Raw genomic sequence first — 26,273 nt, forward strand, 5'->3', positions numbered from 1 at the left:
CCTTCGGGTGCTCCAGTTCCCTCCCATGGTCCAAAAAAAGTGCAGGTTAGGTGGATTGGCCATGCTAAATTGCCCACAGTGTCCAGAGATGTGCAGGCTAGGTGGGTTAGCCATGGGAAATTCAGAGTTACAAGGATAGGGTAAGGGTGGTTGGGTCTGACTAGAGTGCCCTTTGGAGGGTCGGTATGGACTCAATGAGCCAAATGCCCTGCTTCTATGATCTAACCTAGTTATTGACCATGAATTAATTAAATTCATACTTTAAAGTTCAACATTCTCCTCCAGGTAATGATTTGTAGATTAAGATTCAATAAAAGTAAATTATTTGAAGCAGTGAAGAAGTCAAATTATGGGATACTCTGAAGACCTAGTTACTCAATATTAAATTTTAGGCACCCAAGAAAATAATCAAAACCATGCTTCACTTCACTGGTGGCAGAGCATGTGAGCTGGTTGAGTAGCCAAGTTCTGTAAACACGGGGAATATCACTCTCAATGAAGATTTAGCCATTGAGGCAGCAGTAGAGACTTCACAATTGGCCTCATTGCCCTTCAGTTCAAGAGCAAAAGCACCACAGTGCATCCAGTGACAGAAAAATGTATACAAAAGAAAGATAAAAGGGAAAGAAAAAGAGAGGAAACAATCCCATGATGGACTAATTGCTCTAAATTGTTTTGTTATCAATACAATGACAGCAATAATGTATTTCTTCACAACCTATTTACCTTAATCAACTACCTAGACTGCTTACTCACCCCCACAGCATTATTTTAAAATTATTGTCCAGTAGTTACTTTCAAGTTCGATTGATCATTAAGATGTGAATCATGCTACAAAAGCCTACCATAGTTACTTGAAAAAAAATCTGCATTTTTGTTAAGATTACAGATAGCTAATTTTACCATTGCAACCATGCTTCCCCTTGAGAGACAATCTTATCCACTGATTAGCTAAAATCAGACATTGTGAGATCAGGACTCAATACAAGTCAAAGATGAGGGTCCCTACCCCTGTACTTGGAGACCCAAGTTCAAGTCTCACCTGCTCCAAAGGTGTGCAATAGCATGCCTGAACAGGTTGATTAGAAAAATAGGTATAGCTCAACAAGCATTCGACGGATGGGGACACAGGGCTTGCTGCAAGTTTAGACACAGGCAGCTGAGTTTTTGATGCCTTCAAGTCCATCCTCTGTACAATGTAAGAGACCAGTCTGGAGTGTGTTTGATTAATCAAGTCTAAACACAGGGGAAGTATGAAGCAATGGAGGACTGATGCGGGTGCAAAGTCATGTGATACTGCGGAGGGAAAACGAAGTGGTCTTTGTACTGGCACAATTATGAGGTCAGAAGCAAATCATGCGATCAGATCTGATGTCAGGGCTGTGCATAGACTGACTTTAATTGCAGATTGTTACCAGGCAAAGGCAGGGGAATGAATTTGGAAGCCAGAGGACAAAGTTATAGAGTCTGAGTTGGACAGCACGGAAATAGACCTTTTTGGTCCAACATGTCCAATCCGATCAGATATCTTAAATTAATCTAGTCCCATTTGCTGGCATTTGGCCCATAATCCCTCTACACCCTTCCTCGTTGTGTACCCCGATGCCTTTTAATGTTGTAATTGTACCAGCCTCTTCCACTTCTGTCAGCTTGTTCTATACACGCATCACGCTCTTTGTGAAAACGTTGCCCCTTTGGTACCTTTTATAGTTTTCTTCTCTCACCTTAAACCTAATGTCCTCTAGTTCTGGGCTCCCTTACCTTGGGGAAAAATACCTTGTCTATTTATCTATCCATGCCCCTCATAACTCTGCAAATCTCTATAATGGTCACCCCTCAACCTCTGATGCTCCAGCGAAAACAGCCCCAGCCTATTCAGCTTTGCCCTATAGCTCAAACTCACCAGTGTTGAAAACACTGGGTTCAGTCTTCCCAATATCTAAGTGAAGTAAATTTCTGCTTGCTATTGAATGCAGAATAAGCAATGTAATAATTTAAGAGCAGTGAAGGAGCAGTTACAGTAAGGTAGAAGTTACTGCCTATACAAACTAATATTGTGTCTCTGGATGATATCACCTAGAGAAAGTGTCTACCAAGAGAAAACCAGCAATACAAAGGCCCGAGGACAGATCCCTGGAGAATGCTAGAGATTAAAGCGTAGGAGCAAAAAGAGAAATCATTTCAAGTGATAAAATGGCTGTCATTAGGGTGGATGAGAATGGAATCTCAGGAGAGAAGTCCCACTCAGCTTGGACAACTGTGTAGAGGTTTAGAAGAAGGACTGTCCAGTTAACAGTGTTAAAATCTGCAGATGGTTTGAAAAAACACAAGGAGGGAAAGTCAGCTTTGTCACAGGGACAGAGGTGTAATTTGCAATTTTTGTAAGAGCCTTTTTCAATCTTGTGGTAGGGATGAAAGATTGATTATGGTGGGTGGGTGGCGTTGGGGGGGGGGGGGTTGAATTAAAATGTGAACGCTTACTATGTTAGCTTTGCTTGGAGCTAAGTTTAGAAGCACTTCTCCATTTAGCAACCTCCTTCCCATTACTGTAACTGTCAATTTTAAATGGGAGAATACCAATTATTTCCCAAACATGCTTTTGGTAGGAAAACCTCCCTCCACCAAGCTTAAAGCTAAACACGATTAATTCTTCAAAACAAAACCAACTATCTCCCAGCAATTTAACTTCAGTTTGTAACTAGATCACGTTGACATGCGTTTCAAAGATTTCAACTTTTCCATTATAATAGCTTGCCTTAATATGCATCAAAATTTTTACCTGTGGAGAAATGAGATTTTGTTTACATGGAACAGTTATAGAACGCTTCAGTTTTACCCACATAGACACAACACTTAAATATAACACTTGCACAGTATTTTAATCATGCATACTCTATGAATTTAAACAGCTCCTGTTTCCCACACAGCTGACTGCTTAGTTCCATACCTTTTCAACATCAGAGAGACAGGACAAAGGTCGACTCTGCAAAACCTCTGGGGCTGTAAACGCACGCAGGTCCTGATTGGAAACATTCTCATCAGTGTAAGAAATATTGCCAGAAGGTAACAGCAAAAGAGACCACGGACTGATGATAAAGCCTAGAGCAATAGGGTCAGCTGTAGAAAAGAGAAAATGACAACAAATTAATTACAGACATTTGACCTACTCTATCTCAAGCAACTCTGCCCTACCAAGCATCCACACCCTGCCCTTGCTAATGTGCAACAGTTGTTCTCCACATCTGGAAATTATATATTCTGTTGAGTTTGAGGAAAAGAGAAGATAAATGACACATGATAAAGGAGCACATTGAGCATTACCACGGTTCTCCAACCTTTCATTTTAAAAAAAAAATCCAGTTCTCTCCTCAAGAACAATTTACTGTTCAATTCTCATATTATGGACTGTATCTTTTAATGCTGCTTTATTTAGATTAGATTCCCTACAGTGTGGAAACAGGCCCTTAGGCCCAACCAGTCCACACCGACCCTCCAAAGAGTAACGCACCCAGACCCAATCCCTTTGACTAAAGCACCTAGCACTATGGGCAATTTAGCATGGCCAATTCACCTAACCTGCACATCTTTCTGACTGTGGGAGGAAACTGGAGCAAACCCACACAGACACGGGGAGAATGTGCAAACTCCACACAGACAGACAGTCACCAGAGGCTAGAATCGAACCTGGGACCCTGGTGCTGTGAGGCAGCACTGCTAACCACTGAGCCACCATGCCACCCTAAGCTATGAGTCAAACTCTGCAATACAGAGTATCTCTCTACAAGACTGTATTGAAAATACAATTAGACATCAAAATGACAAAAAGCTATTAAAACTACCCTGTTGACTGTACTGCTGGTGACACTTTGCTACACAGTGGAAAGTGAACTAACAAAATCTTCACCTACATCAAAATGGGGAAAACTGTCTCACCACAAAAGCTCATAAGGCAAACAAACATGGTGGGTCATTCTGTTAAACAAACTCATTAACTGAACGAGGCACCCAAATGTGATGGAGAAGAAACATTTCGCATGCAAAATTTTAAAATAACACTCCTGACTCTAATGTCCAAATAGGTGATATAAATCACAAAAGAACCTTTGTTGCTGCAGTGATTGTTGTACACCACCACTTCCCAATCTATTTAATTACCTGTAGCCCCTACTTCTGATGTTGTTTTGTTTTCAGCTTGTTAGCCATCCTGAGGGTTGTCTCCTGACAAAGCATATTGTGAACTTAACCATGAGCACAGTATTTCTATAAATGATGAACAGAACATTCATTTATTATGTTATCCTATCCAGGTAAGAAACTATCACCCATCAAAAGGAAAAGAAGAATCCAAAGAGAAAATTAAATTGTACAACAATTTAGGAGATGCACAATGACCTATTATTTCTGGAATGCCAATCCAGAGACTAAGGTAACGAATTTGAACCCAGGTTCAAATTCTGCCATGACAGATGGTGGCATTTGAACTTAATAAAAATCTGGAAAAAAAAGAATCTAATGACTACCATGAAACCATTGCCAATTGTTCAAAAAACCCATCTGGTTCACTAATGTCTTTGAGGGAAGGCAGATGCCATCCTTAGCTGGTCTGGCCTCAAGGTGACTCTAGACCTGCAGCAATGTGGTTGACTTTTAAGTGCCTTCCGGCATGGGCAATAAATGCTGGCCTGACCAGCGATATTCTCATCTCATGAGTGATTGAGTCAGTAAATAAATAAATGAAACCGCATGCTCAAGTGAACATACGAGGCTACTCTGACCTCTGCCCTCCAACAATTTAATACACATCAAGATGCCCTGAGAGAAATGAAAACCACAGCCAACCATTCCTGATGGAAACAAACCAGGAATGAATAAACATGCTTTTCTATTTCAGACCACTAATAAAGGTCATCTTTACAGATGTTCTTTGAGTAGTCAGATATAGTTTTGAGTTGATTGTTTTTAAGGGGGCCAATGTGAATTATATTTTATCTTCAAATATATTGTAACTACATAACCATCAGACCTTTCAATATCAACTTCTTAAATCCACAAAAGATTTGATTTCATTCTGACTACATACTTCATAATTTATTCTCCCTTTAAGTGCTGACATGTTGCAGACCATTAAGTGACAGTCACCACACACCCTTATCATCATTATATTTAATCACTTGCCCTGACACCGTAAAGAATATTAAATTCATTGATCGGGATTGAGATATTATATTTAAAAAGAACCTAATTAAATACTTTCCAAAGTCACACATAGCATTGAACCAGTGTTACTTCACCTGGATATTTAAGCCTTAAACTTTATTCACAAAATTAAAACACTAAAATGAACCCCTATGCATAAATAGCATGCATAAAAACAAAAGGTTGGGTTCAAGTTATTGGTAAAATCTGCAAAGTTTTAACAGATAAATCATTACAATAAGATATTTGAACAATAATGTTATCAATACAGAAGGCAGCTTAATGTTCTTTTTGAAACACCTTCAAAAAATATGAACAAGTATAAAAATGAGAAAAATAATATCTTCAAGTTTTAAAATTACATGGTAACATTGAAGGAATAGCTTGCCTGAGAAGAACAAATTTATTTATGGATGCAGAGTGGGCATAAACATATCTACAATTTACTATGTGAAAGACAGTATTGCTCTTGAAAAAACTGAATGTGCACATCTGCCTGTCGTCGTGCACTTAATATAGTACAGTTACATAGTACTTCAGAGTTGGCCACTGTTCAGGGACATGAGAGTGTGACTTTGAACCATGACTGGTAAATATCTCATGCAGGACTTTGATGACAATGTCCTTAGTTGTGGAATATACTACCTTCAATCAATTAATCGGGTGAAATTATCAAATCACCATTAGATACAAATTTGTACATTCAAACACAAACAGGTCAGCCCCTTTACTTTCTTATAGTCTAGAAGGAAAAGTTGCAAGAATCACTGGTTCCCTTCTATTATGACTACATGGCACTAGCCTAACAGTTAGTTCTAAGTCTTCTACCTGTTGGTGCTTCCTGGCCACTACACCAAAACTGAAGCACTATTTCTATATTTGTGATGCCCAGGTGCCCTCAATGTGTCTTGTCAAGGTTATTGGTTCATCATGAAGGAGGGCTAATGAGTCTGTCATCAAAAACCAATACACCATCAACAACATTTAGAACAAGAGTCTGTGAGCGAACTTGCTTTTCATAATTAAGCCACTAGCTTTCAATATTTGCTAGATTTCTTTACCATATCAATCAACGGTGAGACATTTGGCATCTTTCTTTGGTTCCTCTCTGATAACGTTAAGCTTTGTATGTTTCACTGGCCACAATATTCTTGTTGCTTGAATATTTGATTCAAAGTTCACTGGCAGAATCTTTCATGTGCTCGAATAAGGTTGTGAACAATCAACCGGAGAACAATCTTATGACAGATCACTAACTTTCCTTTCTGTTATATAGTCAGACGTGCAAACTTTATAATTTGAAGACAAATTTGTTATATCAGTGGAGCCATTCTTGCCAACATTTCTTTATCTACACAATGAGATAAGTAGTTTATGATCGGTCTCCACAAAACCCGATATGCAATCTGAAAATCTCTCAGACACATGTAACAACAGAAAGTCCTTTCTGATAATTGTATGTTGATTTTTCATACCAGGTAATGCTCAGGATTCATAATATATTGGTTTTATATATCTGATCTGTTGTTCTCAGAAGAGAACTGCTCCAATACCTGTGGCTAACACACCACAGCAATAGTAGTCAGGAACGATGGATTATAATGGGCCAAGATTCAGATCATTAGTCTGATCCACACACTAGCCAGCTAAATGACATATTGACTTTTATTGTAAAGTGATTAAAATAAAAGGAAGATGACTGTATTGCTGCAGTTTCATAGAGTCATAGAATCCCTACAGTGTGGAAACAAGCCCTTTGGCCCAACAATTCCACACCGACCCTCTGAAGAGTCTCCAACCCAGACCCACTTACCCCTGACCTGTGCACCTACCCTACACATCCCTGAACACTACAGGCAATTTAACATGGCCAATCCACTGTAACCTATTCATCTTTGGACTGGAGAGGAAACCCATGAAGACATGGGGAGAATGTGCAAACTCCACACAGACACAGTCACCAGAGGCTGGAATCGAACCCGGGTCCCTGGTGCTGTGGAGGTAGCAGTACTAACCACCCTGTCACCCAGTAATTGAAAATATTTAATTTGCTGTACAGTGCTTTCGGATGATATGAGGTCATGAAGGGCACTGTAAAAATACAATGCCTGACGTCCATTTAGACAGTCAGTTTCCACTTTTCAATGAATTGCTTTTTTTGTTAATAGATCCTCCCCAAATCCTCCCCAACTCGTAACTTGAGGGAAATCTTTACTAGGGAAGCTGGGCAGCAATTAAACCTGCCCAAACCAATCCAGGTGAGTAACTGGGCCTTAGATTGTGTGAGACTTCACCTGAAGTACGTGTGTTTGATCTAAGGAAGGATATATTTGCGTTCAAAAGAAAATTCACTAGATTGGGTCTTCATATCATGGGGTCAGCCTGTGATAAGAGTTGTAGTGAACTGGGTCCATATTTAGACAGAATGAGAGATAATCTCATTGAAACATACAAGATTCGGAAGGGGCTTGTTAAGATAGACATCAAGAGATTATTTCCCAGATTAGGCATTCAGGGAACATGAGGGCACAGCCTTAGGATAAATGGCCAACTGTTCAGAATTGAGAGGAGGGGAAATTTCTTCACACAGAGGGTTGTAAATCCTTAAAATGTGTTAATCCAATGGTTGTGGATAGTTGCAACATTAAATAATTCAAGGGTGAAATAAGTAAATATGTAGTCTCTCAGGGAATTAAGGAATGTGGACAACGAGCAGGAACATGGAGTTGAGGTGAAGATCAGCAACAATTGTTTTAAAATATGGTTTTATGGGGTTTATACACGGGTTTATGGGGCTGTATGGTGGATTCCTACTTCCTACTAGTAATTATTTTCTCAATTACTAAAAACAAGTGCAGGAGAAGTGACTGTGCATTACCTCCCCAAAGAAATGTCCTGCAAAGCCCCTACTCTCTTTCCCCAAGTTGCCCAATGGAAGTAAAGCCTGAAACTGCTAATTTGCTGTCCTGCCAAGTGTGAAGAACTGCAGAGCTCCACAGGTTCTTTAATCTATTTACCTGCAAGTATGATGTAACCTTCAAAACACAGACTAATAAATATAAAGGACACTTTTGAGTTAAAACCTTTCTGAAGGAGCCAATTTGCAATAAGGAATGACACGAATTAGGACTTTGAGAAGGAAAGAACTTAAATGTTTCAAAGGCTAGCAGTGCCAGCCTGAATTGCTATTTGAATTGCCAGTCCGTGATGAACTGGTTTATTCAGTTTATTAGTAGAACACTGGAAAAATCAAGGTAACAGGCTTAGTGCTCCATGAGTGAGAAACTAACCCCACCCTTTAGAAGTAAACGATTTGCCAGAGTATCACAAAGCAGCATTGATACAACAGCAGCAAAAGATAAACAATGTAGATTGCCCACTCCCAACTATCAGAAGTAGAAAGCACAACACTTGGACAACAGTGTAGGGGCCTGTCAAACTAATTGCATAAAAAAACCTTCCCTTTGCATCTCCAGAATATTTCTACAATGAAGTTAATCCTTGATTTCTACTTGCTAAACTGCTGAGTAAATTATGTGATGATTATAGACAAATTCAAGTCCTGACATGCTCAAAACAATCATACAAACTGTTCAGGTTTAGTTATTGATGCTGGCCCAATAGTAGATAGTGCCATATCAACATAATACAAACACAGCTTACTTTTACAATCTTCACTAAGGATTTCAATGCTAACTTTTGCTAGCATGAGTTGGGAGTCAGCAATTAAAAACCTGAACATTTTATTATATCATTAAAAAAGCTTAATCAATGAATTAGTTATAAGAGGTGTACAAGATATCTTCATGTCAAATCAGTCAAATCATTATTCAATTAAACAGGTTCACCTCATGCACGTGCAAAGGTACAGAGTAGCTCTGATACAGTACAAAACATGTCATCATCTCTGGTCTCAAACATACTTTTGAGGATAAATACATTTTTTACTGCCCAAAGATTCCATCATGATGGCTTCTGTAAAAATTGGTTCTTTTAATATGTTTGGAGCCAAGATTTGGGTTTGAAATAGAAATCTCACAATTTTATAAAAATATAATCTCACAAGGCCACGTCCCTGCTATTACTTTCCTTCCACTGGCTGTGCTCAAAATATTTGATGATTAGCGAGTACCAAGTCGTAATGAGTTCTGATGAACTCGGCAGACTTGAAACATTAACTCTGCTTTCTTCCCATAAATACTGCCAGACTTGCTAAGTTTTGCCAGTGACTTCTGCTTTTGTTTCAGATCTCTGGCATCTACAGTTCTAAGTTGAATAAGGAGAGCCATCTGAAGAGATAACAATGTTTGGCTCTAGGAAAAAGCACCATCTATTCACAAAAGATACCACAGCATGTTTAGCTAATATTCCTTTACGATTTCATCAAACAGGATATCAACGAACTGGACCTCGACTCCTTTGTTTTTTTCTCTGGTTTTTCCTTCTTGCTTTAACTTATGACGGTGGAATCTTGTCACCACATGGTCTGGAAAAATTCCAGGTATTTTAACTTTTAACTCCTCTGTTCCTTGGTTTTCCTTCGGCTTCTCCACTACAAGGGACGTCACTCCCACCTTGGAAAAGACCCAGCTGGATCAAATAACGAATTGTATTCCTGGAATAGACACTTTTTCAATCATTCCCACTGTCACTTCCCCAGTCTTGACTGGTCTTTCCAACATGATCTTACAGGGGAATGCTAAATCTCTTTCCATTTATCCCGCAGATTATCACTCTTTCGGGTAACATTTCAGAAGGAGTGTAAATACTTTCAACTCTCACTATCAGAGACTGACTAGCTCTTGTATTTCTCAACATTTGAACTCCTTTATCTTCTCCCTGTTCTTCCTGAGTAAACCTTACCCACAGAGATGAAGTCTTTGTAGAGATTGGGAAACATCTCACGATCCAGCCTAAATCTAGGACTCTCCTGCAGTTCTTAGACTTCTTCTGGGATTTCCTTCACTACTTCAACTGATCCCATTGGTTTAGCCTCCTTTGCCACATCATTTTTCCCACTGCCATTCTTAAACCACCAGCACTATGAGTTTATTTGTCCCACCTTATTACAGAGAAAACATTTGAGGCCTTTCACCTCCTTTTCACCCTCTTGGGTTTCTTTTTTCAACTGTGGTAAACTATCCCAGTGCAACCTACTTTTCGTTTTTCAGCAAAGGATCTCCCTCTTTCCAATTTCTTCCCTCATGGAATGAAATTGCGATCAGAAGCTAAATTTAGATTTACACACTAATACATATTCATCCACCATCTCTGCAGCTCTTCTCGCTGTTTGAACCTTCTATTCCTCAATATAAGTTCTTACCATTTCTGGAAGTGGGTTTTTAAATTCCTCCAGCAGAATAATCTAAAATCCTCATATGTCTTTTATCTTTAATGCTCTCACCCATCTATCAAAACTGCTATGTCTAACACTTTCAAACTTGACTTAAGTCTGACCTGTCTCCTTCTTTATGTTTCTGAACTGTTGTTATCAGCTATAAGATTATAAATTCTATACATTTCTGGGTGCTAAAATTGTTTACCAGGAAATTGCCTGGATTCAAGTGTAGTAGCTACAAGGAGAGGTTGGATAAACTTGGATTGTCTTCACTACAGCAACGGAGGCTGAGGGAAGGGGTGACTAGGTGGAAGTATATAAAATTATGAGGGGCACGAATCGGCTGCATAGTCAGTTTCTGTTCTCCAGGGCAGAAATGTCAAATACTGCGGGTTTAAGTTTAAAGTTAGAGGGGAACAGTTTAAAAGGGAGATGTGCAGGACAAGATTTTTTTTAAAAACACAGAGGGGGAAGATGCCTGGAACGCACTACAAAGGGAGGCGGTAGGGGCAGAGACAATAGCAATGCTTAAGAGGCATTTAGGCAAAGACATGAACAGGCAGGGATACAAGGGAAACTGAACATGTGCAGGCAGATGGGATTAGTTGAGAATACCATCATGGTTTTACACAGATATGGTGGGTCAAATAGAAGAGTCCAGCACAGGAGCAGGCTATGTTCAAGTAGGCCATATCTGCTCTGCAACTTTACCTCCACCCTCCCACACTATTTACAAGTGCTATTATTTCCTAAGAACTTAAAAAATAATGACCTTTGACTTGAAAAAAAGATTTTTATTCCACTTTGGAATTTAATCTAAGTAAAATATGGTACCCAATAATAAAAAAAGAGTGATAGCATCTTATTTTTGAAAAATACTGTGTTATTTTTATAGCCTTTAAAAGGCAACGTGAAATTTACACACTAGAATTTGTGGGCTGAGGAGACAGTTGTGAGTAAAGAGAAATGAGCAACCTGACTTCATTCCTTCCATTTCTCTTTCTCGCACTGACCGAATAGGAAAGAGTGGCCAATCTGTTTTTCAGAGGTGGATCACTTACTAAAATATTTTGATGATGTTGCTGGCAATCATTTTAAGTCTATTTCAACTCTAAAGGGAAGCTTGAAAGTAATAATGCCACCAGGTCGGTGCCTTTCTATCACTGCCATTGGGAATGGACGTCTGGAAATATTTCACCAACTCCAGTGTAGTCCTCCATCCCCTGAAATAGGGACTGAACCTCCTGCTCCCAGTGACTGGCCAAACCTCTCCACCTCTGCCACTGACTTAGTCTTGAACCTACACCACTCCATGCTTCACAACACCCAACTCCCAACACACCACAATCTCAGATTCACCTCCAATCTGTATCCTGGGTGCTTTCTGGCCTCAAAGCAACCTAAGCTCTCAAGTTGTTTGGCTATGAGGTAGGAAACCTACAAAAATACATGAAAACAGATCCTGTTTACAGGTTAAATGCCACCCTTACTTTAAGATATTCTAACCAAAACTGTTCTTCAGTCCTCTGCATTCCCACATTAGTGTAATTATAGGCCGAGAACTGCAGTGAAACGCAAAGGATTTCACACGGATATACTGAAAGTTGCAAGTGTTTAGTAGAATCATAGAATCCCTGCAGTTTGGAAGCAGGCCATTCAGCCCACTGAGTCCACACCATTCCTCTGAGACCCAGCCCTCTACCCTATTCCTGTAACTCTGCATTTCCTATGGCTAATCCACCTAGCCTGCATATCCCTGGACACTGTAGGCAATATAGCATGGCTATTCCATCAAACCTGCACATCTTTGTGGGAGGAAACTGGAGCACTGGGGAGTATGTGCAAACTTCACGCAGTCACCTTCAGGTGGACTTGAACCCAGGTCCCTGGCACTATGAGACAGCTGTGCTAACCCCAACGAACTACCATGCCATTAATTAGTGTCAATAAGCAATCAGGGCTGTAAAAATAGTTAACATTTGCAGGCAATGTGGTGACCCAAGTGGGATATGTGCATATGCTGAAGTGTGGCACTGGAAAAGCACAGCAGGTCAGACAGCAAACGAGGAGCAGAGCAGTTGATGTTCTGGGCATCAGCCCTTCATCAGAAATGTGATGGGGAAGGTGCCTGAGAGATAGGTAGGGAGGAGCGCTAGGGGAGGTGGGGGAAGGTAGCTGGGAAGACATTAAGTGGATACAGGTCTGGGATAATTTTGATATGTCGGTGGGGAGGGTGGAGTGGATAGGTGGGAAGGAAGATGGGCAGGTAGAATAGTGAAGAGGGTGGTGCAGAGTTGGAGGGTTGGATCTGGGATAAGGTGGGGGGAGGGATGGTTTGGAAACTAGTGAAGTTGACGTAGATGCCGTATAGTCGGAGGGTCCCAAGGCCGAAGATGAGGTGTTCTTCCTTCAGTTGTCAGGCGACTAAGATTTGGCAGTGTAGGAGGCCCAGGACCTGCATGTCATTGGGACAGTGATGCGTGCGTCCCAGAGATGTTCCCTGAAACACTCCGCGAGTTGGTGTGCTGTCTCTCCGATGTAAAGAGCCACAGACACAGTAGATGTGGTGGGTGGATGTGCAGGAAAATCTCCACCGAATGTGAAAAGATCTTTTGGGGCCTTGGATGGAGCTAGGGGGAGGGAGGAGGTGTGGCTGCAGGTTTTACACCTCTTGCGACAGCAAGGGAAGATATCGTGTGTGGAGGGTGAGTTGGTGAAGAATATAGACCTAACGAGGGAGTCATGGAAGGATTGGTCTCTGCAGAGTGCTGACAGGGATGGGAAGGGAAATATATCATGTGTGGTAGGGTCCAATTGTGGGTGGTGGAAATGGTGGAGGATAATACATTAGGTCCATGCCCTCCACACGCTGTACCTTTCCCTACCGTTGCAAGATGTTTAAAACCTGTGCCCACACCTCCCTCCCTCTCCTATGACCAAGGCCCCAAAGGAATTTTTCAGATCGGCAGAGATTTTCCTTCACCTCCAAACACCTCATCTACAGTTAGAAAGGGAGGACTGCAGATGCTGGAGACCAGAGTCGAGAGTGTGGTGCTGGAAAAGCATAGCAGGTCAGGCAGCACCTGAGGAGCAGGAGAATCAACATTTCAGGCATAAGCCCTTCACCATTGTGTCCATTGCTCCCAATGTGGTCTCCTCTACATCGGGGATTCAGGACATCAACTCGCGGAGTCTTCAGCATCTGTATTACTCACTTTTTCCCGGATAAGTGTGTATGCCCATTCAAAATATTTGCAGATTAGAGCACATTATGCACTGCTTTGTTAATTGTCACCATCAAATACAATACATAGGAATCTAAATTGTTTCCAAATGCAAGTCTGTGATGTCATGTCTTTGCCACAATATTAGAATGGGGAAGTTACGTAGAACATAAATCAATGGAAATGTATGCAGCACCAAAATATACACTTGAACAAAACTGGCAACTATATATAACATGAAAAAAATCTCACTTATGCCACTGTTCGAGGGTGTATTATGATTACTTGTTCTGTCTATTCTGCAAAACCAACAGGATTCTTGAAACATTGAGAACAAGTGTTCACAGATTAAAAATATAGTACTTATTCATAGCCTTCTAATAATAATTTCAACCACTTGCTAGAAGGTGCACGTTGAGAATAATGCATTATAATTTGGTTATCGGGTTGAACCATTCCTTCAAATCCAGACTCCAGTTACAGTTCACTCAGTTATGTACTAAGCTCAACCACAATTCATTCATCTAAAAATATTTTAAACCATGCAACTATAAACCTCTAGTTATAAACTGTATGTATGGCCACTGCGTTAAATTATACATGTCTGTAGACTACCACATTTTTGACCATATTGTTTTCCACATTCTTAGGTATCTTATCTTTCCTTCTGGAGGTCACCAGTCCATTTTAATTAACTTTCAACTGGATTGTGTGGAACAGTTCCAAGTCTGGTAACTCCTCCATGCTCCAAGCTGTAATCAACATGCAGCTGTTGATCTCAAGCAAGGATTTTCCTTTTGCTTTCTCTCAGGGAAAGCTGTCTGCCTGTGTCAAAGTGGCCTTAAATCATTATTTGGAATCAATTTGGCTGGGGAGGTAGAACAGATTGGTGCAAGGTTGCCAGCTGTCCCGTGCCTTTCTAGAACATATTGGGACTACACTGGGTATTATTTACATTGCATATCAGTAGTTCTCTTCCCCTCACGATCCCCCTGCAAAAGCCATTCTCTCAGGAAGTTTTTTTTTTAAAACATCTTCCCCCTACTCTTCTCCCTGAAACACACAAAACTAATTTTCTCGTGTCCCTTAATTTATTCCAGTTAGTCACTCTGTGTAGGTTGCATAAACAGTGCATGCACTTGGAAAGATCATGGATATTGCTTTTTTTTGGGGTGGGGGGGTGGGAGAATGAGATGAGAGCATGGTCTTAGTCAGAGATCATTGATACCATATCGGGGGGTTGGTTGTAGGATGTGGGATTTGGTCATCTATATCTCTGACTCATCCCCATTAAAACTAAAAGCAAGCAAATTTGAATCTCATCCACCTAAGAGCCATATGGTGAATTGGATTTTCCTACCTGTGTTGCATTGTGCAGAGAGTATTCTTTCTGTTATTATTCATTCACAGGACATGAGAATCACTGGTTGGGCCAGTATTCATTGTCCATCCCTAGTTTTCCTTAAGGAGGTGTGGTGAGCAGTCTTGTTGAATGACTGCAGTCGTTTAGTACAGGTACACCCATAATCCCACTAGGAAGAAAGTTCAAGGATTTTCTATTCTATACTTTAACTCTTTCATACCTATGTCATAATAAACCAGGTTTCTTCTAAACTGCAGAAAACAGTATGAAGAAAACATTTACATTCATGAACAATCATGTTCCATGAAGCAACAAATGAATTTGTCTCCAATTATAAGAAAAAATAAATACTAGTGACACTGTTAAATAAGATATAACTACTTCTGGATAATCACAAACTGCATTTCACATATGCCAAGTTGAATGCCACTGATAAATGTGAGGTCATCCATTTTAGTAGGGGAAAAAAAAACAGTAAAAAGGACAACTATTTGAACAGTAAAAAATTGCAGCATGCTGCTATGCAGAGGGACCAGGGTGTCCTTATCCATGAATCGCAGAAGGTTGGTCTGCAGGTTCAACAGGTAATTAAGAAGGCAAATGGAATGTTGTCTTTTATTGCTAAACGGGTTGAGTTTAAAAGCAGGGCGGTTATGTGGCAGCTGTGTGAGGTGCTGGTGAGGCCACACCTGGATTACTGTGTACAAATTTGGTCTCCTTACTTAAAGATGTACTGGCACTGGGGACGCACAGAAGATTCACTAGGTTGATTCCAGAGTTGAGAAGGTTGATTTATGAGGACAGACTAAGAAGACTGGGATTATATTCATTGAAATTTAGAAGAATGGCGGGGGGGGGGGGGGGAAGGGGGGATCTTATAGAAACATAAAATTATCGAGGGAATAGACAGGATAGAACGTCTTCACCAAAGGGTTGTGAATCTGTGGAATTCCCTGCCTAGTAAAGTCTTTGAGGTTTCCTCACAAAGTTTTTAAAGCTAATGGAGATAATGTTTTGAATTGTAAAGGAACTATGGGTTCGAATGAGAGGGCGGGTAAGTGGAGCTGAGTCCATGTAAAGATCAGCCATGGTCTTATTGAATGGTGGAGCGGGCTCGAAGAGCCGGATGGCCTACTCCTGCTCCTGGTCCTTATGTTATGCATCTTAATTTTATAGCATCAAATTCTGTGGGGCTGCTACTCCAGAGTCTGCTACACAGATGGGCAGATGCACTGAACATCTATATGACCTCCTCATTCCCAAGTAAACCATTATGGCATAAAGTTATTGAATGTGCACGTGTTTTAATAGGGTATAAGTTTTAATTATGTACATGCGGATGCTGTCACTTGAACAGGTAACATTGGCTGAATCTTACACTTCTGTTGGTTAAGAGCAAGGTGCAGAGGCTTTCAAAAGGATTCCCCCATTACATGGCCCAGCACAATTTCTTGCCCTTTCTTAGCAAATAAGTTTCATTAGCTATCTACCCTACCCTAGCATCCATCACATTCAATTTCTGTCCCATTTTACAATACACTGTTCATGGATTAACTAATCGCTTAGAGAATATCTGACGAAAGACTGACACTCCTTGCATCCACACCATTTTTAAAAAAGGTTGTTGTGCATTGGGAGAGGAGTCTCCTTTCGGGAGAACTGGCCACCAGACCCTGACCCTCCCTGAAATTGTCATCCAGGTTAGTGCTGTCACCACACAGTGCAGGAGACAGCCAGCACTGCCTTAGGAAAGTCAGTGACCTCTCTGCTCCACTGGACTAAATGCACACACTCTTCTCTCTGCTACTTCACACTCACTCTCTCTCTCTCCTACTGTGTCCGCCTCCCACCAATGCTCATGCTCTCTCACTCTCACGGTTGTCTGCCTATTTTCATCAACTCCCCACCCCTGCACCAACCTCCCACACCATTAATGTTGCATGGCCTCCTCTGCTGCCTACTCACTTGTCCAAAAACCTCACCAACTTTTGCCAATCAGAACCACAGCCATGCCATTCAATTTCATCTCACGCAATTCTTCCCTCTCTCATTAACAGGATAAAACAGCCCAAAACAGGTCAGAAAAGGGCCTGCGCAGGTGGAGGAGCACTGGCATTGTCCTTGTCAGGGGTGAGGAGGCCAGAGTCCTTGCCCTCACAAAAGAAAACTGGGGCTACTCCAGGAGGAATGTCGAGACTTCTTTGTCCCACAACGTAGTAAATACTATTCCATAATATGTCTATCGTCAGCCATTGACTTGTTGGCAACTGCCATGAAGAGCCAGGTCCAGCTCCTTGGTGGACGGACGCACACAAGCACACACTCCTGCATCCCATTGCCCCAGACACTGGTCCTAGTGATTGAAAGCATGGGTGGGGACTTGGTGCACAGTCCCTTCCACACGTGGAGAAGGCGCTTAGATCGAGGAAAAAAAAACCACAGTATCCTCAGAAGTCACCTTTCAGGACACTTCAGAAGTGGCCAGACCCTCCACCTTCATCCAGTGACTTTTGGGAGGATCACACCGTGGAGGGCCACTTTGCCTCTGATAAGAAAATTCTCAAAATATCGAGCCAATCCAAACACTAAACGCCTGACCAAATCTCCAGGGCCAATGGACTTCACCGCAAAGCAGACTTTCTCCATCCCAGCTGTGGTACTAGGGGTATTGGGAAGCAGTGGAAGAATAAACTGTATTCAGGGCACTTTGGTGGCATGACTGACAATGCACTGTACATTATTTGGCACTCCTTTCCAAATATCACTGCTTTGACTTGTGTTGGATTGTTTCTCTCTGTATAACTCAGAATATAACTGTTCCAGTGTGAAGCGTAACTTTATGTTCAAACAGCATATGCCCTGGATTGATTTCTGCAGTGAGAATGTGCTGCAGCATCCGGAAGAGAAACAAGACATGTAGAGGAAGAGTCCTGCTGACACCATTGACAATCATCTTACTCCACAATCGCACAATAGAAATAACGGAGCCTATGGAAAAGAAGTGTTGGGGCATACCATCAAAGGTATCAGTAAAAATTGAAATAAAAATAGTAGTTTGCCTAACACAAACGATAGCACAGTCTTGGTAAAATGTTAAAATAATATATTTTAATGAAATAATACAAAGAATTTAACACTTTACTCTGAAAACCTGGAAGGTAACTTGAAGGAGTTTCTGAGTTTGCAGAGTTACAGTACTGTGTTAAAGCAAGGGCTGAGGGTCATCATCAGTTTCACCATCACTTTCAGGTGCAATTCTGGATACAAGGTTACGGCAAAAAAAATTTAGTCCATAAGTGGATGACTGTGGTTCATTGTCCTCGGACTGTTTCTTGGGAGTTGGCTTAAAAAAGGCATTCTAACTGACATCCACAATTATGTCAATAGCATTCTTAATGTTAAAGCTCTTCCAACATTGAAGATCAATGTCCTCATTATCCCATTAGTAGCTGCAATCAGCTTCTTGAATGTGCGCCTGAAATAATAAGCTTTAAAAGTTGCTATTGCACCTGGGTCCATGGGTTGAATGAGAGAGGTTGCATTCAGAGGTAGAAATAGCACTTTGATGTTATCAGAAAGCTCACCAATGGTAGTAGGATGGCTTGGTGCACTGTCCAGAATGAGTGGCTCAGTGGTTAGTACTGCTGCCTCACAGCACCAAGGACCCAGGTTCAATTCCAGCCTCGGGTGACTGTCGGTGTGGAGTTTGCACATTCTCCCAGTGTCTGTGTGGGTTTCCTCTGGGTGCTCCGGTTTCCTCCCACAGTCCAAAAATGTGCAGGTCACGTGAACTGGCCATGCTAAATTGCCTGTAGTGTGAGGTGCATTAGTCAGGGGAAATTGGTCTGGGTGGTGTTACTCTTTGGAGGGTCGGTGTGGACTTGTTGGGCAGAAGGGCCTGTTTTCACACTGTCGCAAATCCAGTCCAATCCTGCAATAGTTTCTAAAAACCATGCACAAAAACATCAACATTAAGGTCAGAAAAGAATTTGCCCCATCATCCAATCTCCTTTGCGTGACCTGAAGTAAATACCTAGAGTGACTTAACGTAATCTTTCAATGCTCACAGACAGCTCCATTAGCTTGGCTCCCACCAACACAATCATATGATCCTTTGTGACCTTAAAACATGGAGCGTGTGCTCCGTGCTTAGAAATGTAGGTTCTAGATGGCATTCACTTGCAGTATAAACCGGTCTCGTCCAAATTAAGACTTGATCTAAAGTGTAGCCTTCTTCCTCATTCATTTTTTTTCACTACGGGAGGAAATGACAGTGCATATTTCTAGTCTGCACTAGCAGCTTTGCCACATAAATTTACATTATGAAAAGCATAGTGGTTCTCAAATCCAGTAAATCAGCCAGTACTAGCACTTAAGGCAGACACAGCGGCAGGATTTTCAACTTTTTTCCTTAGGTCCTCATAAATTGATAAGACTTTCTGTTTTATGGTGAGAAAGGTGGTCCTAGCTCATTTTTTCGATTGATCATCTAGCCACACACCTAGAAGCCACGCCATCTCCTTAAGTTCCTTTGTTCGTGATCTCATAGACTTGCTAGCACTTAGACTTGTTCCAGCAATGCAGCTTGCTTTAATTCTTTCCTCATTGTCTCTAATGGTGCATAGCAGAGACTCCTTTGTTCCTGTTACACAAACAATATCACATGCTCTTTCATTATGTTGAAAACACTCTTTAACATCTAGGTTCCATTCAAGTGTTATAGCCTTTCTTTATGGTCACCACCCGCGATTTTATGCCCTGGATGCTTCCTGTCAACATTGTTGCAACTTTGTTCTTCAAAATTAGTGGAAAATACAGCAAAATTTGCAAAAAACAGGACATAAAATTACGGAATACAGCACTGTACTTTTCTGGAAGCCCTTCACCACAAAACATGTGACACAGATGAGAGTCCAGTCCTCAGTGCACCATGACACTGCGTGCCAATGAGTGTTTGTATTTTTTTTAAAAAATCATTCCCCCATTCACCAATCGTGACACAGCCAAATCATGTCGATGAAATGCGTGTTATAGGAGAACGAGCTGTATATAGAACTGCACTTGAATAAACAGTGGAAGGAAATATGAAGCCGCGTCAGTCTATGCTGCTCTATGTACAAATTCACACCACGTGAGATAAGTCCCTCAAGTGGTTGTTACATTGATTTCAGCTGCTGCCTGCATACAATCCTGCATATCTGTTGGGAAGGCACCAACATCAGCATTCTCAATCAGGCTGATATCTCCAGCATGGAGGCTCTGACCACCCTGGATCAACTGCAATGGGCTGGCCACGTCACCTGCTTGGCGAACACGAGACTCCCCAAGCAGGAGCTCTACTCCCAGCTCTGAAACAGCAACGAGTCCCAGTGGACAGACGAAGGATACCCTCAAGGCCTCACTAGTGAAGTGTGATACCTGAGAATCACTGGTCCAGCACCATCCAAAGTGGAGGAGGAGCTTTGGGAAAAAGCAGAGGCCAGGTGAAAACAGCGTAAGAACCATACTGCTGGACCAATGCCCCATCCACCTACCCCTTCCAGCAATCACCTTCTGCCCCATGTGTGGCAGAGCCTACGGAAGCCAAATCAGAGTGTACAGCTACCTACGAACTCACCCTGAGAGTGGAGGAGAGTCTTCTACGTCTGTGAGGGACTGATGACTGAATGAAATTGATCTAAAAACCTAAGGCAAAAGTGGTTTGCTTAAAATTACTTAAGGATCCAAAATTTCAGGACTATCCTACAGTGTAAACCTTCATTGTGGTATTCTGCTAAAAGAAAAATGAGTAAAACTATAACAAAAGAACATCAACATGTATAGAATATTTTCTGTGCACTCATGAATAAGAAACAAATTTAAATTTTAGAAAACAGATGATTCAGCTCCATTCAATCCAAGAATATTAAACAGACTGGCCACTATTCAAAATGAAACATACTATAGTGTTCTCCATAGATCTCTGTATCATGGAGTGCTTTGTTTATGCCAAGTCTTCTGAAATTTGAGTCCACATTTTGAGAAACACTGGCTGTTACCAGAAATGAATTTACAGCAATGAATTAACATATCCATTGCCAGCTCTTCAAGCATTTTCACAGATCTTTAGCCATGAGTCTTTTTTGCACAAATCAAGGGAAACATAAAAAGAGTTTCACTTTTGGTGTTTTTTCCCTTAATTCAGAAAAGAAGCAATGGCCTGCAAAACACTTCAAATACTGGTTGAAGTGCAGCCAGAGCAGAAGAGGAGAAAGCTGAAGATGTTTTGTTGTTACCACAGTTATCTTTCTTCCTCACTTTACCCCTACAGTGCTTTCTCTAACAGGAATTATTCAGACTTTTTTTTTCCAATACAGCTCCACATCAAATTAGTGGTTTTGTAGCATAGAACTATTCCTGAGCATTAAATTAATCTGAGTAACACCAACCGCAGCAAATCTAATTCTAAACATGTGTTAATGCTTAACATATCCATCAGATACTGAATTAAGACAACAACCAATGAAGTCTCACATGAATATTTATCAAATATTTTTCGTGATACAAGTTTTGATGCAAAATAAACCATATTTTTAAGAAACTATTGAACAGCCTGGAAAAAAGAATGAGTAACTTGACAGGTATCCTGAAGATGAAACAAAGGCTTGAGAGATGACATACAGGAAAAGTATTTCTGCTTGTAGGGAGATAAAACTAGGAGTTATAAACACAAGTTTGTTCCTGATAAATTTAGCAAAATGTACCGGGAAAATTTTTTTAATTAGCGAGTGGTTAGAATGTGGATTATGCTGCTGCATGCAATAAGTTGCTAAGGAAAATAGCATAAAGTATTTAAGGAAAAGTAGTGTGCGTCGGTTCCCAAAGCAAAAATGATTGCCATAAATCAGTTGCACTGTAATAGAATATGTATAGGCAGATGCAGTCGACTGATTGTTGGAGATATACGATGTTTTAACTCACCTGATTCATGTTCTTCATCCTCCCAGTTAGATGAGATGTACAGCACGGAAACAGACCCTTCGGTCCAACTCGCTCTCACTGACCAGATATCCCAACCCAATCTAGTCCCACCTGCCAGCACCCAGCCCATATCCCTCCAAACCCTCCCTATTCATATACCCATCCAGATGTCTTTTAAATGCTGTAATTGTACTAGCTTCCATCACTTCCTCTGGCAGCTCATTCCATACATGTACCACCCTCTGCGTGAAAAAGGTGCCACTCTGTCCCTTTCATGTCTTTCCCCTCTCACCTTAAACCTATGCCCTCTAGTTCTGGACTCCCCCACCCCAGGGAAAAAAGCTTGTCCATTTATCCTATCCATGCTCCTCATGATTTTGTAAACCTCTATATGGTCACCCCTCAGCCTCCGATGCTGCAGGGAAAACAGCCCCAGCCTATTCAGTCTCTCCCTGTAGCTCAAATTCTCCAGCCCTGGCAACATCCTTGTAAATCTTTTCTGAACCCTTTCAAGTTTCACAACATCCTTCTGATAGGAAGGAGACCAGAATTGCACGCAATATTCTAACAGTGGCCTAACCAATGCCCTGTACAGCCGCAACATGACCTCCGAACTCCTGTACGCAATAGTCTGACCAATAAAGGAAAGCATACCGAACGCCTTCTACACTATCCTATCTACCTGCGACTCTACTTTCAAGGAACTATGAACCTGCACTTCATGGTTTCTTTGTTCAGCAACACTCCCCAGGACCTTACCATTAATTGTATGAGTCCTGCTCTAATTTGTTTTTCCAAATTACAGCACCTTGCGTTTACCTAAATTAAACTCTATCTCCCACTCCTCAGCCCATTGACCTATCTGATCAAGATGCCATTGTACTCTGATGTAACCTTCTTTGCAGTCCACTACATCTCCAATTTTGGTGATTTACAACATTCATGTTAATTCACCTTAATACTCATTTCTCCAGAAAATGTTGAGCACAGAAATGTTTCATTTGTTCTAAAAGTCACTAGTGATCTTTTAAGACTGTGTAACTAACAACTGAACAGCATTCATCCTCAAAGATGTTTTGAAGTTTCAATTCAGATTTTTTCTTTCAACACTTCACTAAAGAAATGGAAGTTGCTGCCAAGTGACCGATGGACCTGCATATTAGTTTAACTGCTGCTCACACTGAAACATACTTGGTTAGCAGACGATGCCCATAAATGCAGCCATTAAGGAAATACCATACAAAGATGAATGGAGAAAGAAGTAAAAGCTTCTGTTGATAAGATTAGATGAAAAGGGATGGAAGGGTGTTCTTGTGTTGCCTGAACTATTTGGATCAAATAGCTTGTTTCTGTTTTGTACATAATTCCCAATCAGCAAATTAAAATTAAATGGTTACATACCTTTATGGAACAGATCTTGCAGGCATTCTGCGCTCTGACTTAAAACAGCCCAGATCTCCTCTTCCTCTAGTGGTCCTCCCCGAACCTCCAGGGCCTCAGCCAATGAGACATGCATTTTATCTAATAATGAAGAGAAAATCAATTAAAGAGTTACATTGATATGTTCACCGTGTATGTTACAAAACAAAGTTGAGACAAAAATATTGGAGATGTGCTAGACTAGCAATCCAAGCATAGACTAATGTTCTGAAGACAGGGGTTCAATTCCCACCATGGTAGACAATGAGACCTGAATTCAATAAAGATTCTGGAGGGAAAAGGCAGTTTATTGGCAACCGTTGTTGGTTGTCACAAAACCCCAAATGGTTCTCTGGTCCATGAAAGGGGATCTGCTGGTGTTACTTGCACTGGCGTACACACAACTCCAAACAATAGCACCATACCCTCAGGAAATTAGGGATGGGCAATAAACCCCAACAACACACAGATCCCATAAATAAGTCAAAACAGTAGGAGCAGGAAAGGATATTCAGTCCAGGATCAGAGGAGCTCCTTATCAGAGCTTGGTCTGAAAAGTACACTTTCCTTCCATAAACCAAAGGAACAGATTATGCCACAGAAATAATGAGGAGGCTATTAGTGCTCCAGAGGTTGCTCTGTACCAGTCAGTCACCATCATTTACACCAAATAAATTCACCAGAATCAACTAGTTCAATGTTAGTGTCGGGAATGATAATGGAATCCTTAATCAAAGCTAGAGCAGAAAAGATCTAGAAACTGGAAATAATACACAGCAGTCAACATGGATTCCAATAGGTGTTCATGCTTGACCAACCTGATTCAATTCTTTGCAAAAGCAACAACAAAAGAAGAATAATGCAGTAGCCGCAATATACATAGATTTTCAAACAACCTCTGGGTGAGGTACTGGATCATGCACTCATAATTAAGGTCTCAAAGCATTTGGAATCAGTAGGTAGGCAGCAGGTTGGTAGAAAGCTGGCTATGAAACAGAAAAACAGAGATTTAGTGCTTAAAAGTTGTTGATTGACAATTGGTAGGATGTGAACATGGCTAGTAAGTTTGTGGATGACACCAACATTGGTGGTGTAATGGACAGCCAAGAAGATTACCTCAAGAGTACAACAGGACCCTTAATCAGATCGGCCAATGGGCCAAGGAGTGACAGATGGAGTTTGATTTAGATAAATGTGAGGTGCTGCAGTTTAGAAAGGTAAATCAATGCAGGACATATTCACTTAATGGGAAGGTCCTGAGAGTGTTGCTGAACAAAGAGACCTTGGGGTGCAGGTTCACAGTTCCTTGAAAGTAGAGTATCAGATAGACAGCATAGTGAAGAAAGCACTTGGTGTGCTTGTCTTTATCGGTCAGTACATTCAGTTTAGGAGTTGGAGTTCATGTACTTTTAATACTGGTCTCCCTGCTATAGGAAGGGTGTTGCAAAACTTGGAAGGGTTCATAAAAGATTTACAAGGATGTTGCCAGGATTGGAAGATTTGAGCTATAGGGAGAGGCTGAATAGGCTGGTGTTATTTTCCCTGGAGCATTGGAGGTTGAGGGGTAACCTTATAGAAGTTTATAAAATCATGAGATGTATGGATAGGGTGGATAGACAAAATCTTTGCTCCAGGGTAGCGTGGTCCAAAACTAGACAGCATAGGTTTAAGAGGAGAGGAGAAAGATTTAAAAGGAACGTAAAGGGCAATTTTTTTCATGCAGAGGTAATGCATTTATGGAATGAGCTGCCAGAGAAAGTACTGGAGGCTGGTACAATTACAACATTTAAAAGGCATCTGGATGGGTACATGAATAGGAAGGGGTTAAAGGGAAATGAGCCAAATGCTGGTAAATGGGACTAATTTAGGATATCTGGTCAGCATGGACCAGTTGGACTGAAGGGTCTGTTTCTATGGTATACAACTCAATGACTATGATGCTTTGCAAGGATTGGTGTGGGACTACTGCTGTTCTCAATTTAAAAGAAAGGATTTAAGCTGATGAGTAAGAAGTAAAGTCACAAAAGCCGAGAATAACACCAAATTGTGGCAGATAATGAGAGAGTATGACAATATATAGGTAGAGATAAATAATTTGAAAAAAATGGAGATGTAATTAGTAAATGAATTCTAGTACGGATAAGTCATATGTAGCGTATCTCATTAAGAAAAATAAGGAGCTACTCTCCTGAGGAAAGCATGTATTTTTTTTTAAATGGAGTGGAGGGTGAGGAAGTGCAGCAATACAAATCGCTAAGTTACAACATTGAACAAAAAGACAGTAAAATAAACAAGTATTTCTCACTGCCTAGTTTTCACAAATGTAGCTGGTGTTAGAACACAAATCGGACTCTGGTTAAAGCACAATTCATGCACCCTGAACCAATTCACTTCCACAATATAAAAAAGGACACAGAGAGACTAGAGAAGGCCCAACAAAAAAAAAGGTTAAACAAACAGAACAAAGATCTTCTTACTATCAAGAGTAGTGGAGATAAATATATTAATGAAGTTAAGTGGAGAGTAGATAATTACATGTGAACGTAATAGAAATGTCTATAGATGGGGATAGGTGAAGTATGCGTGGAGTCCAGCACGTGCACGTACTACTGGATGAATTGCTCGTTTCTGACCAATAGATATTTCGTAATAATTTCAAAATTGTTAGGGCTTGTTCAACCTGGTAAAAATGTTTTATTGGTGAAATGAACAACAACCTTTAGACATATGTAGGCTTATTCCTTCCAATGTTTAATTAATATTGGTGATGTAC

The 26,273-nt window shown here is 40.8% G+C and overlaps 1 protein-coding gene across 5 annotated transcripts in view; it reads right to left on the bottom strand.

The window, feature by feature from the left end:
• Positions 1-26,273, bottom strand: part of ptpn13 (protein tyrosine phosphatase non-receptor type 13) — a 254,936-nt gene that overhangs the window by 204,123 nt on the left and 24,540 nt on the right. For all 5 annotated transcript variants that reach the window (XM_060825999.1, XM_060825982.1, XM_060825971.1 and 2 more), the window contains exons 2-3: positions 23,483-23,602; positions 2,948-3,117 (exon numbers count right to left, since the gene is read on the bottom strand). In XM_060825999.1, coding sequence (XP_060681982.1) covers positions 2,948-3,117; positions 23,483-23,597 — 285 coding nt within the window. In that variant the 5' untranslated portion in view covers positions 23,598-23,602. The remainder of the gene's footprint in view (positions 1-2,947; positions 3,118-23,482; positions 23,603-26,273) is intronic.

This window comes from Hemiscyllium ocellatum, chromosome 1, assembly GCF_020745735.1.
Source record: "Hemiscyllium ocellatum isolate sHemOce1 chromosome 1, sHemOce1.pat.X.cur, whole genome shotgun sequence".
Classification (NCBI taxonomy): Eukaryota; Metazoa; Chordata; class Chondrichthyes; order Orectolobiformes; family Hemiscylliidae; genus Hemiscyllium; species Hemiscyllium ocellatum.